The sequence below is a fragment of the Camelina sativa genome, chromosome 6 (assembly GCF_030686135.1).
Source record: "Camelina sativa cultivar CO46 ecotype springtype chromosome 6, ASM3068613v1".
Classification (NCBI taxonomy): Eukaryota; Viridiplantae; Streptophyta; class Magnoliopsida; order Brassicales; family Brassicaceae; genus Camelina; species Camelina sativa.
The window spans coordinates 17626011-17644161 of NC_141885.1; the positions used below are offsets into that span (position 1 = coordinate 17626011).

An 18151-nucleotide genomic window follows, 5' to 3' on the forward strand; every position below is an offset into this window, starting at 1 on the left:
AGTTCTCGAGACATTTCTGACGAGACAGAGAGTCTGACTATTCTGAAAGAAACTTTGTCTTTTGCACCCAAATAAAAAACAAATGGTCGATGAAATTTCTTGTATACTATCACCAGAAAACAATGAGATGGCCCATTCACAAATTCTAAGCCATCACATATTTTGAACATTAACAATAATTAAAGCTATAAAATAAAATACAACTGAGAATATTCCCTGGTTTAAGAATATTCTCCAGGGAATAACATCCCACTATCATCAAGAACAAGCCCCACCATGCCAAATTCAGAATCTATAGTTAAATATATTTGCTGCATTTTTCAGATGAATCATATAAAAGAAATGCTCGTGAAGGAATCAGTACGAGACTGTCGACAACATTATCACTGTAGGCGACGCCGTTTAGAACTGGTATAAAAGGAGTGGATCCAGTTCCAAACCGAAAATTTGATTCAAAACTTAACCAAATTTTAATCTGATCAAACCAAACCAACACATCTGAGAAACTACAAACTTTAATTAATACCTACAGGAGATATCAACTTCATCCGGAGATGACAAGATTTACTTTAACCTCAGATCTTGAACATTGAAGTTAAAACTGTCATTTCTTTTCCTAGCATTAGACAAAACGAAATAGAAGATCGAAACTAAAACACCGAAGGTCCTAAGCCTGGGATCAGCTCCAAAAACCACAAAAAAAGAAACCCAAGCTAACCATAACTGGTCTTTTGATTCCAGAACCACTCGTTACTCCTACTCTATTAAGCTACCTCCTTTATTTAACGCAACAGATAACCAAGTCACCTCCTAGGGGGGATCGCATTCCTTTCACGGATTATGTTGCGCTCATCCCAGATCGGGCACGAACATGTTGCTTTCTTCTTCTTCCATTCAGCTCCACATGTGTAACAGAACTCATATCCGCATCTGTAATCCGCAAGAAAATCACTGAATCAATAATAGTAACGAATGACCAAACATGGTCTCTCTTATTCTTTATCCATTATCTGGAATTTAAAATGCAGTCTAATTCTTTTATTTTATATATAAGCTACAACTTCTTAGAGTCAATACCAAATTATTTTCGAAAAAAAAATTGATTAGTCTAATAAAGTAATAAGTAAGAATGACATACCTGCAGGTTATATGGTAGCATCCCCAAGCAAGCTCAACCATATTGTTACACTTTATGCATTGTCTCCACCTCTTGCTCTGTGCCAGAGACTTCAGCATTCCATCCCCAGCATTCTGATAGCCCTTTGTTTTGCCGAATTCAGAGCAACTGAGGTCATAGTGCCACGGTACCTTGCACTGGGTACAGAAGAATTTCAGGCATTTCATACATTTCCTCGCTTTAGAATTCTCAGCACCAACGAAATACTGTTTGGTATATTCCAAGAGCTCAGATTTGACCATCAGCTCCGAACACTTGGGGTATGGACAATAGACTTTATCTGTAACACTAATCGAGCCTTCTTTCTTGCGTTGGATCATCACATCAACCAGCTTAGGATCCAAAAAATTTGCACAGCACTCGATCTTCACTTCTGATTTGCAACCTTCACTCGGACAACTAGCAGTTTGCCCTCCTAGTAGCTTCACTTCAACATGCTGTTTCATGCAGGAAAAGCAGAAACGGTGGAAACAACCATCTACTGAGAACATCTTGTCAACAGTGATACCTTCGTAACAAATCACACAAGTTTCCTTGAAGAAGGTCTTGCCAGTACTAGCTTCTTCAGGCCATTTGATTTGAGACACAATAGCATCTCTCGCGAGCTTGAAGACAAACTTAACATCGTTTCTTGCCAAAAGTGATGGTTGACAGTATGAGAATTTCTGTTGGAGAAGAGCCACTTGGTTTACAAGTGTGGCAACAACGCTGTGCCTCGGTTCCACCTTACGTGTCACCTATATTACAACAGAGCCAAAACATGATCATCCATATCAAAGCCTAATAATTTCAATCCTGCATCTTTGAAGCTCAGATAATTTTGTACCCAAATGTTCAGGTACAAGAATGCAGAGCTATAGTTGTTGTTATGTATTGTAAACAAGCTATAAGGAATTCATAACAAACAAACAAACAACAACAAAAACAGGCCTTAAGTATCACAAACAAACAACAAAGAGGGAACAACACTGTAGAACACAAACTTAGCAACTAAAAGGAGTAAATAAAACTTTGAATTTCAAGAAACACTATGCTCACAAGTCACAATCAAACATAAAAATTCAATCTTTAGTAAAAAAGTTCAAGTTTTTGAGTAGAGATGACTCACGTATTGGAAGACCTTGAAATTGTCAATGAAAAACGTAACCCTTCCCAATTCAAAGGTCAAAGCTTCTTCCAACCCATGAACAAGCGCCTCCAATTCCGCAATTTCAGGACTTTTAGACTCGTCAGCTCCCAAAACCTTCTTCACCTCCCAAATCAAGTTACCAGTCGAGTCACAAAGCGCCACACCAACACCACCAACCGTAACCCTCGTATCTCCAATCATCTCTTCACTCACCAAACCTTTACAATAAACCTTAAAGATCTCACCCCTAATCGCAGAAGAGGAAGACGAAGAAGAAGCCCCAGCACCGAGAGCGTACGGCTTCGCGTAATTATCGCCATGTTTACTCCAATCTCCTTCAGGGATACTCATAAGCTCTTCAGCAAACCTCTGATCATGAATCCGACGGTCGAGATCAACCTTGAGCCTCTTCATCTCATGTTCACCAAACTCACGGTCCCTCCTCTCCTGCTCGGCTCTTTCAATGTCCTGTAGGATGAGCGCAGTGAAGTCGAATTCTTCATCTTCGCCTCCAGTGAAATCGACTTCTTCGTAGGAAGATTCCGGTACGGAGGAAGTGTGGGCTGCTCTAGAAACGGCTAGGGCTTCTTGCATTTGGAGATTAAAAGCCAAATCTTGGTCGCGATCTAGGGTTTTAGCCGCCATGATTTCTTCTCTCTGTTCCTCGAGTATCAACGAGACTTCGTCTTCTTCTTTAATCCTCGCCGCCATTAGGGTTCTCAGTAGAGACTAGAAGAGACTAGAGAAGAGAAGAAGCAGGTGCGGTTACCTTGGTTAAGAAGGTAATACGAAGCGTTCTGTGAAAGACTTTGACCTGTGTGACTTTCTTCTTCTTTCTTTTATTACTTTTTGTTTTTGTTTTCTTTTTTTTTTCTTTTTCTATTATTAAAGATTATAAAATTGGATTTTTTTTGGGTAAAGATTCTTGATTTTGTAAATCAAATATTAGGCAATATGTTAGTTTTGCTAAATTTTTCTAAATTTACTATTTTGAACATTTAAAATTGTCCATATTTAAGATCTTTGATGTGCTAAAATACATATATTTTATAACAAATATTAAATTCTAAAAATAAATGGAACCGACTAAACCCAAACATAACTGTTCAAGTGGAGGTTTAATCTTATTTTTATTATCTAAAAATAGTATATCTATATATATTGACAAAATCCATATAAGCAAAAATGACAAATTCATCATTTTTTATATATTATTTTCATTTATGGGTTTTATGTTTTTGTTGAATTTAGTACAAAAAACGGAATATTGATAATAATAATAATGAAAAATGAGCTACCAAAATTAAAAATCCAAAAAAAATTTCTACCAAAAAAAGATCCAAAAAAATTAACAAAGAAAAAAATCAAGGGAAAAGTAGACATTTCAAAACACCTAAATAATCATATGTGTTAGTGATAAACAGAAGGGTAAATTGCAAAAACAATTACTAAGAAAGCGTAGCAAAAACAGCCAATCAATATCAAATCAAATTGGCGATGATGAGAGCAACCTCCAAGTTTCCATTGAGCCCCACATGTGAAGCAAAACGAATAGCCACACCTAAACACACATCAACCAAAGAACATTACATTAGTTGAAAAATATAATAGCTATATAATGTGATTATAGATGATGTTAGATAATGTACGTACCTGCAAGTTATGTCACGGCGTTTTTCCGATAGTTCGATCGTGTGTTGGCAACTTCTACATTGTCGCAACACTATTGTACTAGGCTTTGGGACCGATCTCTTGTATTCATCCCAAGACAAGTTACTATGCCATGGGACTTTGCAGTAGATGCAAAAGGCTTTACGGCATTTAAAGCAGCATCTCCTAACCCCCTCTTCTTCCGTGGATTCGAAGAGCTTAGTTCTCGACATCCAAGCCGAACAGCTTGTATTTGGGCAATGAAACCTGTCCCATTCAGGAACCGAGTCCTGTTTGATCCTTCGTTCCCACATCTTTTGTACTTTAGATGTCAAAAGATGAGCACAGCTTGTAAGATCTAGGTTCGATTTGCATCCATAACGAGGACATCTCGGTACACTTCTTCCGTCTTGTAGTCTCACTTCTATATGTTCTTTCATGCAATTCACGCAAAACTGATGACGGCATAGTCCAGAGGAAAGCATCAGCTCAGGTTTGATACCATCATAGTCGAAACAGTTACCGCAAGTCTTCTTATGAGACGGAGACGGAGGCATACGTATGTTTATTGAGTCCATTGCAAACTCGACTTGATTTTGATCAGTCACAAGAACAGCGATGCTAGATGGCAATTGTTGTCTGATGCGTTGCACATCATCCATGATCAAGGCGATGTTCTCTTGCTCTGGCGCGGATCTCTCCATGATCTAAAAAATTAAAAAAGGTAAACGTTAACTACGAGATTGAAGCAAAAAGAGACATGGTGAACCGTAACAGCCAAGAAAAGCTTACCAAGTCAAAAACCCTATAATCATCGCAGTAGATTGTGATATGATTGATCCCCAAACTCGCAGCTTCGGTTAGTCCTCGCTTCAATGCTATAAGCTCAACCTCCAAAACTGTGATGAAAGAGTCATCAAGTGATCTCTTCATCTGAAACAAGAGACTATCATCCTCTTCTCCCCAAATTGCAACCCCAAACCCCGTTGTTTCCTTCCACATCAAACCCTTGAAGTAAAGGCTGTAGGAGTCATCATCATTGAAGTCGTCCGGTGAGGGTTTTCCGGCGGGTTTTGGGGCATCTTCTCGAGCTATAGTGCCTTCTTTCTTCATGTATCTCTTGTGCATACTTTCAGATTTTTTTTTTTCGTTAGGAATTAGGGTTCTTTAGATTATATGACGAGTGGTTGACATAATAAAACCTAAACGCAAAAGGATAAAAGGAAATTATGTATAAGAATAAGAAAGGAAAAAGAAAAAACTAAAAAGATAAAAAAATTAAACTAATGAGATGGTTAATTTATTTCCATGCTGTATCCAAAATAAATATGGAGAATTGCTGTTAAATTCTCAGGTTTTCTCTTATTTTTCCAATTAATTAAATAAAAATAGTAAGATAATCTTAAAAATATATCATTTGTTGTAAACCATTTAGTGGACTCTATAGACCGGCCCATCTACAGTCCATGGTACACGGCCATACGGCCCATGTACGGTCCATGTTATGTGTCATGGCCTTTAGGCCCATTAGTCCATTAGCTTATTCTTATGTTGGTTTGGGATTTAGCCTTTGTACTCCCTATATATATATGTAACCTCCATTCGATTATGATTAATAAGAACAAGAGATTTCTCCTTAAACTCTCTAGTTTCACAACACGTTATCAGCACGATAGTCTCAAACCCTAAAACCCTAAAAGCAGCCGCCGCTTCTCAAACCCTAAAACCCTAAGAGCAGCCGCTGTTTCCCTCTTACCCTAAAACCCTAAACCGCTTTCTGTTCTTACTTCCATCCGAGACTAAACATCTTCTGTTCGAAGATCTCTTTGTTCACGAGCATCCCTTAAGCTCGTGATCAAGTTCTATCGATAACCTGATCGAGGTTCCTGGTTCCGGTCCGGGGGTGAGTTCGAGTGCAAGCGGTACAAAGGAGCAGTTCGTGGGAAGCTGTTCGTGGTTCGTGAAAGCTGATCGTGGTAGCTGTTCGTGGTTTTGTTCGTGGTTTTGTTCGTGGTTCGTGATCAAAGGTACAACCGAGGTCTGTTAGCTCTCGGTTCATATCCAGTCAGATCCAAATCGGTGAAAGGTAAAAACAAAGCCGAACCCTCTTAGAACCATATAATCGAATATGAACCTTAACAGTTATTGAATCTTAAAACATCCAAGTAACACAAACAAACAAAACTTAAAAGTTATATCCATGTAAATCTTAAAATCGGATTGCATAGGGCTGTTAGATTGTTTGTAAATTGCACCAAACTTTGTCAAGCTTAAAATCGAAATTGATTGTTTGAATTGTTTGTTGCATAAGAGCCTAGAACTTGAATTTGTTAAAATCGAATATTGTTAAATTGTTCTAGGATTTAAAACTTGGATCATTCATGCATCATAATTAAAATCGGATCATTGTATAGGATGTTTAAAATCGGCATGCATGAATTCATCCTTAGGATTTCTTAAACTCGAAAATTTAGTCTTGTGTTCTAGGATTGTAATTCCGATTGAGATTTAAAAGTTTTGTTAAATTTCTATAGTCATTAATTTATGAAATCGGAAATTAAAACATTGGTTAGGATAAGTTCCTAATTAATTATAGTAATTATGTAAAACCCTTAAAACAAATTTACTAAATCCTAGAAAGAAAAGGAAATTTAAGAAAAAGGAAATCCTATCTAGAAATAAGGAAATTGTTGCATGCATACATATTTGCTTTTGTTGTCTTTGCATGCATGAATTTAAACCAAACGAAATCTATAATAGGCAAGGCATGTTTCGGTCTCAAATACCGCATGGCCTAAGGCATGTTTCGGTCTTAAATACCGCATGACCTGAATCAATATGTGTTGCATGGTTCGATCTCAAATATCGCATGCTAACTATCGGTTGTCTATCTTATATGCAGATGGCAAACCTAAAGAGCCTAGACTATCCCATCTTGCAAGCTTCTGGAAAGAACTACTTGGAATGGGTGAAAGACACCGAAATCCATCTAAGGTCAAACGGCCTAGCCGGTTGCATTGATGAGGAAGTTGAGAGCACTGACAAGAGAAAGAACAAGTGTCTCCAGCATATGCACCATCATATTGCGGAGAGTCTCAAAAGCCAATACCTCTTCATAGACAATCCTCTCGCCCTTTGGACACAGCTTAAACGCCGGTACGGGCACCAAAATACGGTGCTCCTTCCAAAGGCCGAGTTTGATTGGAAGAACCTAAGGATCCAGGATTACAAATCCGTGGAGGAGTATAACTCTGAGCTTTTTAGGATTGTCTCACTCCTTAGGTTATGTGGAAAAGAGGTGACTGAAAGGGAGCTGATAGAAAAGACCTTGTCTACCTTCAGCCCTAACAATAGAGTTCTTCAGCAACAATATCGGCATCAAGGTTTTGCTGACTATGGGGCACTCATTGAATGTTTACTGCTTGCTGAGCAGAATGATGAGTTGTTGCTGATGAACAGTGCTATAAGACCTCCTGGTACAGCCCCATTACCGGAAGAAACTAAGGTTGATTTGGGAAAGAAAACTGCAGTAGAGTCTAAGGAGCCAAAAGAGCCTCATGAGACCAACTATGTCCACAGAGAAAGACACTACGGCCAAGGCCGTGGTGGCAGAGGACGTAGTGGTCGTGGTGGCCGTGGCGGCCAGGCCGACCGAGGAGGCCGCGAACGTGGTGGTAGGGGCCGTGGGTCCTTTAAACCACACACCAAGGCCAAATCGGTCTGCCACAGATGTGGTATGTCAAACCACTGGTCCAAGACTTGCAGAACTCCCAAACATCTCATTGATACATATCAAGAAGTTCTAAAGAAAAATCCGGAAGCCAACTATGCGTACATCGATGATGAAGGAGACTTCGATCATGAGAATGACGACTTGCTAGAGACTTCCGATTGCTTTCACAATGATGATTGAATTTCGTTTTATTTTGGTTTAATTTCAATGCTTTTATGCTTTATTTTCCTTTATTGTATTGGATAATTATTTTGATTTAAATGCAATGGTTTTTATTTTATAATTGTCTTATTAAAATACAAAATTATGTCCTATTTATAGAAATTGCCAAGGACATGAGTGAACTAGTGGTGGACAGTGGATCCAGCCACACTATACTAAGAGACAAAAGATATTTCATAAATCTTATAATGAAAAGTGCAAATGTTAGTACAATTGCGGGTATAGCTAACTTGATAGAAGGCTACGGCCAGGCTCACGTTTTGTTGCCTAACGGCACACACATTGAACTAAGTGATGCCTTATACTCACCCAGCTCTAAGAGAAACTTATTGAGCTTTAAAGATATAAGACTAAATGGTTATCATGTTGAAACCAAGGGTGAAGGAACTAAAGAATTCCTATACATTACAGAAAATGTAAATGGCCAAAAGAAGGTCCTAGAGACTATACCTGCACTAGCCACTGGTTTATACCATGCTAAGATAAACATGATAGAAGCTAACTTGGCAAAGCACAAAATGTTCACTGAACAATTCACTCTATGGCATGACCAGTTAGGCCACCCGAGTTCGAACATGATGCGTAAAGTGATTAAGAGTTCGAATGGGCACAATCTTAAAGAGAAAAAGGTTTTCCCTAAAAATCTCACTTGTGTAGCATGTGCACAAGGGAAACTTATCACAAGACCATCACCAGTAAAAGTCACAAAAGAGACTTTACATTTTCTGGAAAGGATACAAGGTGATATATGTGGACCAATACACCCACCATGTGGGTCGTTTAGATACTTTATGGTTATGATCGATGCATCAACCAGATGGTCTCACGTTTGCTTGTTATCCACAAGGAACCTAGCATTTGCTAGGCTGTTGGCTCAAATCATAAGATTAAGAGCACACTTTCCAGACTTTCTACTTAAGACTATACGTCTAGATAATGCTGGTGAATTTACATCCCAAGCGTTTAATGATTACTGTATGTCCATGGGGGTGAGTGTGGAACATCCTGTGGCACATGTCCATACACAAAACGGATTAGCTGAATCCTTCATTAAACGTATACAATTGATAGCTCGACCATTGTTAATGAGATCGAAGCTTCCTGTGTCGGCTTGGGGACACGCGGTCTTACATGCAGCAGAACTCATACGCATCAGGCCATCTAGTGAACACATATATTCACCATCCCAACTATTATCGGGTCAAGAGCCAGACTTATCCCATCTCAAAACATTTGGTTGTGCCGTTTATACACCCGTTGCTCCACCACAGAGAACTAAGATGGGACCTCAAAGGAGGATGGGAATATATGTTGGATATGAGTCTCCCACCATTATAAAGTATCTTGAGCCATTGACAGGAGATCTATTTAAGGCCAGATACGCGGACTGTCAATTCGTTGAGTCCGAATTCCCTATGTTAGGTGGTGAGACCAGCAAGCTGGTCAAGGAATTAACATGGAATCAAACATCCTTAAATTGGCAAGATCCTCGAACTCTAGCATGTGATGCAGAGCTTCAAAAGATTATACATTTACAACAGCTAGCTAATCAATTGTCAGATTCTTTTGCTGACCCAAAGAGAGTAACAAAATCGTACATACCAGCTTGCAATGCACCAGTACGTATTGATGTTCAGAAGGAACACAATAAACAAGTTGCTACAGAGTCTAAACCACGTTTGAAACGAGGTAGACCGTTAGGTTCCAAAGATAAAAATCCTCGAAAGTCTAAAGGTGCAAAACAGACCGAGGTTTAGGGAATTACAGAAAAACCAGACATGGCCGCGGAAATAATTAATGTACTAGGTGAAGTTCAGGACGCTGAACCTCAAGAACATGAAGGAATTGATAACAATGAGATATCAATCAATTACATAATGTCTGGAATACAATGGAGCCGGAAAAATGTCGACATTGATGAAATATTTATATACAAGGTAGCACTTGAGATAAATGAGGATCTAGAACCCACATCTATATTAGAGTGCACTCAAAGTAAAGATTGGCTTAAATGGAAAGAAGACATTGATGTGGAGTTAAACTCTTTGAAGAAGAGAAGTGTGTTTGGTCCGATCTTAAGGACAACACCTACCATTAAACCAGTTGGACACAAGTGGGTCTTTGTAAGGAAGAGAAATGAGAAAAATGAGATAGTGAGATATAAAGCACGGCTTTTAGCACAAGGATTCTCTCAAAGACCCGACATAGATTATGAGGAGACATACTCCCCTGTGATGGATGCAACGACTTTTAGATTTCTAATAAGTCTGGCCATAAGAGAAAATTTGGATTTACGGTTAATGGATGTTGTAACCGCCTATTTATATGGTCCACTGGATAATGAGATTTATATGAGATTACCAGAGGGTATAGAACATAAAGATAAAAGTGGTTCTCGAGACCAGTACTGCATAAGGCTAGACAAATCGCTTTATGGACTGAAACAAAGTGGTCGAATGTGGTATAACCGACTAAGTGATTATTTAGCTAAGAAAGACTATAAGAATGACCCAATCAGTCCATGTATATTCATAAAGAAGTTTGCAAACAAAGGATTTGTGATAATAGCAGTCTACGTAGATGATTTAAACATCCTCGGTACCTCTGGGGAAATCGCCCAAACTGTAGAATACCTCAAGAAAGAATTTGAGATGAAAGACCTAGGCAAGACAAAATTCTGTTTGGGATTGCAGCTTGAGTACAGAAACAATGGGATCCTTGTGCATCAAAAGGCATATACAGAAAAGGTACTCAAGAGATTTAATATGGAGCAAGCTCACCCATTGACTAGCCCAATGGTTGTTAGAAGCTTAGACTTGGATAAAGATCCATTTGCTCCTAAGAAGGCCAATGAAGAAGGTCTTGGTCCTGAAGTGCCTTACCTCAGTGCTATAGGAGCGTTAATGTTCTTGGCTAGCCACACTAGGCCGGACATATGCTTTGCCGTGAACCTCCTAGCAAGATATAGTTCTTGTCCGACTATAAGGCACTGGAATGGTATTAAACACATCCTGCGGTACCTGCGAGGAACGGTAGATTTTGGTCTATATTATACTAACCATAACAAAGAAGGTTTAGTTGGTTTTGCTGATGCAGGTTATCTATCCGATCCACACAATGGTAAGTCACAAACAGGTTATGTATTTACACACGGTGGTACGGCGATCTCTTGGCGTTCAATGAAGCAGACTCTTGTGGCCACATCGTCAAATCACGCGGAGATTATAGCCATCCATGAAGCCAGCCGTGAGTGTGTTTGGTTGCGGTCCATGACCCAGCATATTTGGACAGATAGTGGCTTGGACGACAACAAGGAAGCAACTGTACTCTATGAAGACAATACGGCCTGCATCGCACAGCTCAAGGAAGGATACATCAAGGGAGATCGGACGAAGCACATACTGCCAAAGTTCTTCTTCACACATGAACTACAAAAGGCCGGAGAAGTTCAAGTGGTACAAGTACAGTCATGCGACAACTCAGCCGATCTCTTCACCAAAGCATTGCCGACAACAACATTCAAGAAGCTCACGCACCAGATTGGAATGCGGAGGCTTAAGGACTTGGAGTGATGTTTGGAACAGGGGGAGCAATGTGTGCTGTACTCTTTTTCCTTCACCAAGGTTTTGTCCCACTGGGTTTTCCTGGTAAGGTTTTAATGAGGCAGCATCCCCTAAGCACATTGCGTCGATCCCGTCCAACATGGCACGGTCATCTCGTCCAAGGGGGAGTGTTGTAAAACACTTAGTGGACTCTATAGACCGGCCCATCTACAGTCCATGGTACACGGCCATACGGCCCATGTACGGTCCATGTTATGTGTCATGGCCTTTAGGCCCATTAGTCCATTAGCTTATTCTTATGTTGGTTTGGGCTTTAGCCTTTCTACTCCCTATATATATGTAACCTCAATTCGATTATGATTAATAAGAACAAGAGATTTCTCCCTAAACTCTCTAGTTTCACAACATCATTATCCTAATTGAAAAAAATTCCTAATTAGATACAGTAAAACCTCAATAAATTAATACTCTTTAAATTAATACGCTATAAATTAATAAATTTGTCAGGTCCCAAATTGGGTCGGTGTTAAAAATGACACAATTCGATAAAATAATAAGATAATATTTTTTTAAAATCTTATGTAAAAATATGGTCCCATAAATATCATAAATTAATAATGATATAAACTAAATATATATTTAAAAATATTTAGTAAAATATGACTTTATTGTTGTTTACTTATTCTTGAATTTGCATTCTTGTTTGAACTTATCTATAATATTTTTCATTGCATCAAAATTTTTTTGTGTTGTTTTCTCAAATTGCATCAAAAAATTATTGAGCGTCCTAGACACGATAGTTGCTTCCTTACATATAATTAGTTCTAAAGATACCGCAATATCTTTTTGGACTTCATCATGAACGATAGTAACATCAATTTATTCTATACTCTAAACTTCTAAACATTTATCATTTTTATCTGGATAATCTAGTAAACTATTGACATCCATCATATTACGATAGCCAAAATTATAAATTAAGAAAATTTTATAAAAGTGTGAATGATAACAAAAGTATCTTATTTTTTTAAAAAATGTTCAAAACTATGAAAAAAAAAAAAAATTCATGAATTAATATTTTATTATTTTATCGATAAATTAATACTTATTAATTTATCGATAAACTAAACCTCTATAAATTAATAAAATTATGTGGTCTCGACCTTATTAATTTATAGAGGTTTTACAGTAATAGTGTAAAAAAAGAAAAGCACATGAAAAGTAAAGGGGTGCTTGCATAACTAGACCCCTAACTTGAGTCAATTGAAAAACTGACTATCTCTTTTTCTCTCCCCAACATTTGCCACTTTCTCCCAATTAAATCCTTACTAGGTTTGGACCCGCACGTACGTGCAGAGTTATTTTTGTATTATTTTCTAAAAAGCCTAATTGTCAAGCGAACAAACCCATCTAATATGTCTGAATGCAACGCTTAAATTTTTTTGACCCAAAAAATTTTCATTCTTCGTAATTCATATCCCCTAAATATTAAAAGAGAAGCATTCTGAAGAAAAAGCTGACATGTCGTATTTTAAAGCGCCAGTATTTTATATAGTAGATACGAGAAAGTATTTTATCAAGGAGAATTTTATTAATTTGGATATTATTAGTTTTTAAGTAATATATGTGTCCGTAATTGATGGATAAATAAAATTACAAAATTGTTTCGTAATTGGTCTTAGTTATGAACTTATGATATTATATCACTGGATTTTACAAATTTTAATTGGTCATAGATCCCTATATATCTCAGCTATTGGTATAATATTATTACTTGTTTTCATTTTTATTGGAATGAATTTTCTAAATTTTAAGATTTCTGTAAAAACACTATAACTACGTATTTATATATAATTTTTAACTACATAGTTCTCCAAATTAAAGTATATATTCATGTCATTTTAATTGGTGATCATATGTTTTTTTGGGCAAATATAGTTATTGTTTTTAGCAAAAAATAAAGATTGAGCCAGTTTCAAATGATCTTCGATTCTTTCACCATTAGAGCTTTATAAAATTATTAGAAAGGTAACATTATTTATATTTCTGAATATATGATTTTAAATTTATATTTTTTACATCTCATAATATAGTTATATTATTATTTTACAATACATAGTGAAATTAGTTTAATTTTGAAAATATGTAGGGATAATATTTATCAATTTTAGAATTTATAGGAGTAAAATATTGTGTATAAAAATACATAGAATAGCAGTTGACAATATATATATATATATATATATAGCAGTGACAATTTTATGTAATTTTATGGAATATTAAGGGTGAACAATAAATTTGGTACGAAGCTCTCTGGCGAAGACACATCAGCTTTTTCTCCACAATGTTTCTCTTGTAATATATAAGGGATGTATTCATTGTATTCACAAAATGCAATTATTTCTAATTTATTTGACTTTCTTGCGAAAATGTTTATTACATCCATATCCTCATCTTCTTCTTTTATTTATGGTTGTGCCACCACCATCAATTTTCCAACAACCATGAACAACCAAATTTGAAGCTCTTAATGCTTCAACAACCTGAATTTGTGAGCTTAAATAACACACAATTCTATGAGAACTTCATTTTCTTCCATCTCTTCTCTATTTTAATCCAAGAAAATTTGCAAGTGCATTCATCATGTTATATGTCATGATTCTTGGATAGTGATTAAATTGGTGATGGGTTTATTCCTTGTTGACTAAAGACGACGTCCTCGGCTGCTTAACATTGCGAAACAACCACCCATAAGGTTATTTTCCGGTAAATTTCGTGATTTTTCTTGATTTTTTTTGCGAAATTAGACTTCATTTGTTAGTCTAGCCGTCATAATATCATGTAAAGTCTACTATGTGGTTAGTTTTGCAATTAAAAAATTATCAAGTTTCGAGCCCGTAGACTGAAATTTCAGTCTCCTTAATTTAATTTGAAAACAAAAAAATATGATTCAGACTCCATTATGATCTTTCCGTCGGATACTTCGTTTGCAGTCTACTAAGGTGTATTTTTGCAATTGACCAAATTCTTGACTTTTTAGTGATGACTGCCGGACTAATTCTTGACTTCTATAGTGACTATTTTTGGCGTTGACCAAAATATTTAAGCATTGACCGTAATATTATTGATATAAAATTAATTAGTTGATTGTAAAAGAAGTCTACTAATTAAAAAATTAAAATGTTGGTCAACCCCAAAAATGACCACGACAGACTGCAAATGAAGTCAACATTCCTGGAGACTTCGGACGTAGTCTACTTGGCGAAAGTCAAACTTGCTCAATTGCAAAATTAACTACAACGAAGTTTACTTTTTCTAGTTGACGGATAGATGAAGTCTACTTGTTAGCTAGAAGTCTACTACAAAGTCAATGGTTTGGTCAATTGCAAAAATAACCAGAGTAGACTGTAATCGAAGTTAACTTGTTGAAACTTTCTAAGAAGTCTACTCTGTTCTATGTTTTTAATTGCAAAAAAAAAGTTAACAAAGGAAGACAACAAAAGAAGTCAACTATCCTAGTAGACTTTATGCTTTATTAAATTGTAATTGCAAAAATAAACCACACAAAATAGACTTCAAGGGAAGTATCTTCATAGAGGCTAGATTATGTCTACAAGGTTGATATCAACATGAAGTCTTCATAATTTGAAAACCAATTTATTGCAAATTGGTGAATAATTTTAAAGATTTTCTTGTTGTATTCTTTGATATATGATATATACTTGCCTCTGTATGTTTTTGAAATGATTATATATTATACATATGGAGAAATCAAGTTTTTGGTTTTATTAGGCAGTTAGGTCATTAACTTAGACTTATTTTTGAAGTCAACGAGTTGGAGTTCTGTGTGAAGTCTGTATAATTGAAAAAAAGTCTTCAATTGAAAATATATAAAGATTTTTTTTTGATTTTTTGATTCGAAGATGAAACGGCTGCGAAGATGAAGCGGCGGGGTTGAAGAATACAGAGTTCGGCGAGATATGGTACAAATTATAATATTTATAATAATCCCGGTTTTAGAAAACTAATTCCAGTTTATTTGTAATGATTACGTCAACGACTTCTCTGGCAGACTTCTACATGGGAAACTGAACCGTCTGCAAATCAATCAAATCAATTTAATATTTGTAATGATTATGTCGAAGACTTATCCAAAAGACTTATTCTAAGAATATAGTAGCCCTAGGACGTCGGTTTTTTCGGTTCGGTTGTTTCGGTTTTTTGGTTTTTTATTTTTATTTTGAAATTGTTATTCGAATTAAAACTGAAATTACAAAAAATGGAAAATATCAGTTGTTTCGGTTCATTCGGTTAATTTGGTAATTTCAGTTTAATTCGGATAAGTTGGGTTAATTCAGTTTTGTTGAATGGCATAAAAAAATTGTTGTTTCCCTTCTTTCTCTTCTTTCTTCCTCTCTCTCTTTCTCGACAAACTCTGTCTCTCTCTTTCTCAACTCTCTTTGTTAACTCTTTCTTGTTGTGAATCTGAGTTGTAGAACTAAATTAGATGTAGAAATTTGTCATAAAAAAAATAACAAATATTTTGAGAGAGAAAGAAGAAGGAAAGGAGACTTTTTCAATATATGAATTTTTGAGAGAGAAATTTGAGGGAGAGATCACATAAAAAAATAGGTTTGACTTATAGAAAGAAGTATATATATGGTTAAATTATCCGGTTAGGTTAAAATTAAAGAATCTGTACGCATTCGGTTAAGTTCAGCTATTTGTTTGGTTAAATTATCGGTGAAATTAAGATAATATAATATTAATGGTTGATTGCATCACAAAGTCAACCACTAATAGTCTACAGAGAAGTCTACTTAAGCAAACCCTAAATCAAATAATTTTAGCCTAATCAACTTTTCCTTGTTTAATTTGACTCGTTTATATGTAAATTTATTTTATTTCAATACAGGAAATCTATGTGGTTATTCTTTGATCAATAAGTTTCTCAAATTATTTTTTATAATTTTTTAATTAAAATTTAAACTATAATTAAGGAGTAGACGTCTTTTTATGTCTTCTTTTTGACGTCAATTTGTAATCCACCTTAAGAAATCTGTTGCAGACCTCCTCGGATTACATCTGTCATTTTGGCTTCTGTTTTTTGTTTATTCGTAAGGGAGTCAACTGTAATTTCAGTATTCATAGTGATTATGTTTCTCAAATAACGAATATAGGGTCTACTTTTGCATTCAACACCAAATAAAGGTATACAAAATGCAATTGCTGCAAAAGTAAAAGGGTATATTGAATCTAATATTTTGAATGATTTGAGTTTGATGATTGTATGATAGTTTTCATAATTATTGTAAAATTCCTTTGATCCTGCTTTAAACCATAAGATTAAAAATTATGTACTTTTAAGTTGAAAATCATCTAAATTTCTTATAAAATTTTAAATAACATAGGAGGTATATTTTCAAATCACTGTTTCAATAAAATTGTATTCACTGAAGTTTTAAAAATTCATGATTGAATAACTTAGGATTTTACACTAACTCACTGAAAATGTATGATAGATATTAGTAATATTCACTGAAATTATAACCTAGATCGCAGAAAAAGAATTGGTTAGGAAGGTAATACGATTATACGAAGCATTCTGAAAAAGAATTGGCCTTGACTTTGTTTTTTTTTCTTTTTTTCTTTTTTTTTTTTAAATTGGGTTCTTTTTGATTTTATTATAAATTAGAGTAGATAAACTCAGAATTTTTGGATTTTTATTTCTAATTGAATATTGTATTTAGAAACACCGAATATTCATAATAACAGTAATGAATATAATTTTATAATCTATATAATGAAAATAAATTTTATCATCATAGCCTCCAAGTAACAGTTGCGTTTATTGTATATTTCGTAACATATTTTATGTTCGATTCTTTTAATAGAAAAATTCTTCAGTTGTATCCTTTACAAAGTTGTCAATGTAAAGCTGTGTTTATTCAAATGCTCACATATATATGTTTGTGTTTATTTAAATGCTCAAGATGACAAGATCCAAGGACCATGCAGAAAAGAACATATATTTTAAAGCTGTAGCATATTCATTTTTTCGTCCAAGAAATATCCATTTATATCATATTTTAAAATAAAGCAGATGTATATTTATTTAGAAAATTGCTTTCTAAATCTAGTATTTTTCTAAATAATTAAATTACATAATATTACAACCCTTGAATTTTTTTTTGTACACCCGCCTATAATTTATGTAAATTATCTTGAACAAATGATCTTGTATTAATAGTTTAGGGAAAACAACATCGACTATATAAGATCAATGAAGATTAATAACAAGCTGCGTCAAATACCCAAAAGATGGTATGACGTGAACCTTTAAAAAGTAAAAATAAAAATGAAACTAGCTCGTTGTCCGAAATGAAGCAACATGATACATATAATTCTTCGTTAACATGAAAAGAAAAATGAAAGTGGCCCGTTGACATTCCACAAACGTTCTCGCACGTCTCTCACACTATCGTGTAGACATGCTTCCACGATTTAGTTGGAAAGAGTCCAGAAGGACACGGAAAAAGGAATAGTACAGCTGCACTTTGCTATAAAAACCCATGCGCCCATTCATTACAACACAAACCAAAACAAGAGAAACTAACCAACAAAGGCGTTGGTAAAGAAAACTATAATCACAATGCGATCTTCTTCTAAGATGGGGC

The 18151-nt window shown here is 35.4% G+C and overlaps 1 protein-coding gene and 2 pseudogenes across 2 annotated transcripts in view; 1 reads left to right on the plus strand and 2 right to left on the minus strand.

Annotated features, from left to right (window-relative positions):
- Nucleotides 1–499: 499 nt before the first annotated feature.
- LOC147942725 (E3 ubiquitin-protein ligase RSL1-like) lies at nucleotides 500–3129 on the minus strand. The gene is made up of 3 exons (XM_087453585.1): nucleotides 2286–3129; nucleotides 1139–1914; nucleotides 500–930 (listed from the first exon to the last, which is right to left on the minus strand). Exons 1-3 carry the CDS (start codon nucleotides 3015–3017, stop codon nucleotides 804–806), a joined length of 1635 nt encoding a protein of 544 aa, XP_087309711.1. The 5' UTR covers nucleotides 3018–3129; the 3' UTR covers nucleotides 500–803.
- A 587-nt stretch (nucleotides 3130–3716) lies between these two features.
- LOC147942726 (E3 ubiquitin-protein ligase RSL1 pseudogene) lies at nucleotides 3717–5084 on the minus strand (annotated as a pseudogene).
- A 1774-nt stretch (nucleotides 5085–6858) lies between these two features.
- Nucleotides 6859–18151, plus strand: part of LOC147942727 (phototropin-1-like) — a 13574-nt pseudogene continuing 2281 nt past the window's right edge. Inside the window, exons 1-2 of the transcript XR_015560436.1 lie at nucleotides 6859–7112; nucleotides 7239–7527. The product of XR_015560436.1 is annotated as a phototropin-1-like (transcript). The remainder of the gene's footprint in view (nucleotides 7113–7238; nucleotides 7528–18151) is intronic.

Excerpts from the sequence above, each read along its gene's own strand:
- LOC147942725 (XM_087453585.1), bottom strand. The coding sequence starts at position 3,017 with ATGGCGGCGAGGATTAAAGAAGAAGACGAAGTCTCGTTGATACTCGAG. Across the intron at positions 1,915-2,285 it reads ATTTCAAGGTCTTCCAATAC|GTGACACGTAAGGTGGAACC; the intron begins GTGAGTCATCTC and ends GTTGTAATATAG. Across the intron at positions 931-1,138 it reads TGCTACCATATAACCTGCAG|ATGCGGATATGAGTTCTGTT; the intron begins GTATGTCATTCT and ends TGCGGATTACAG.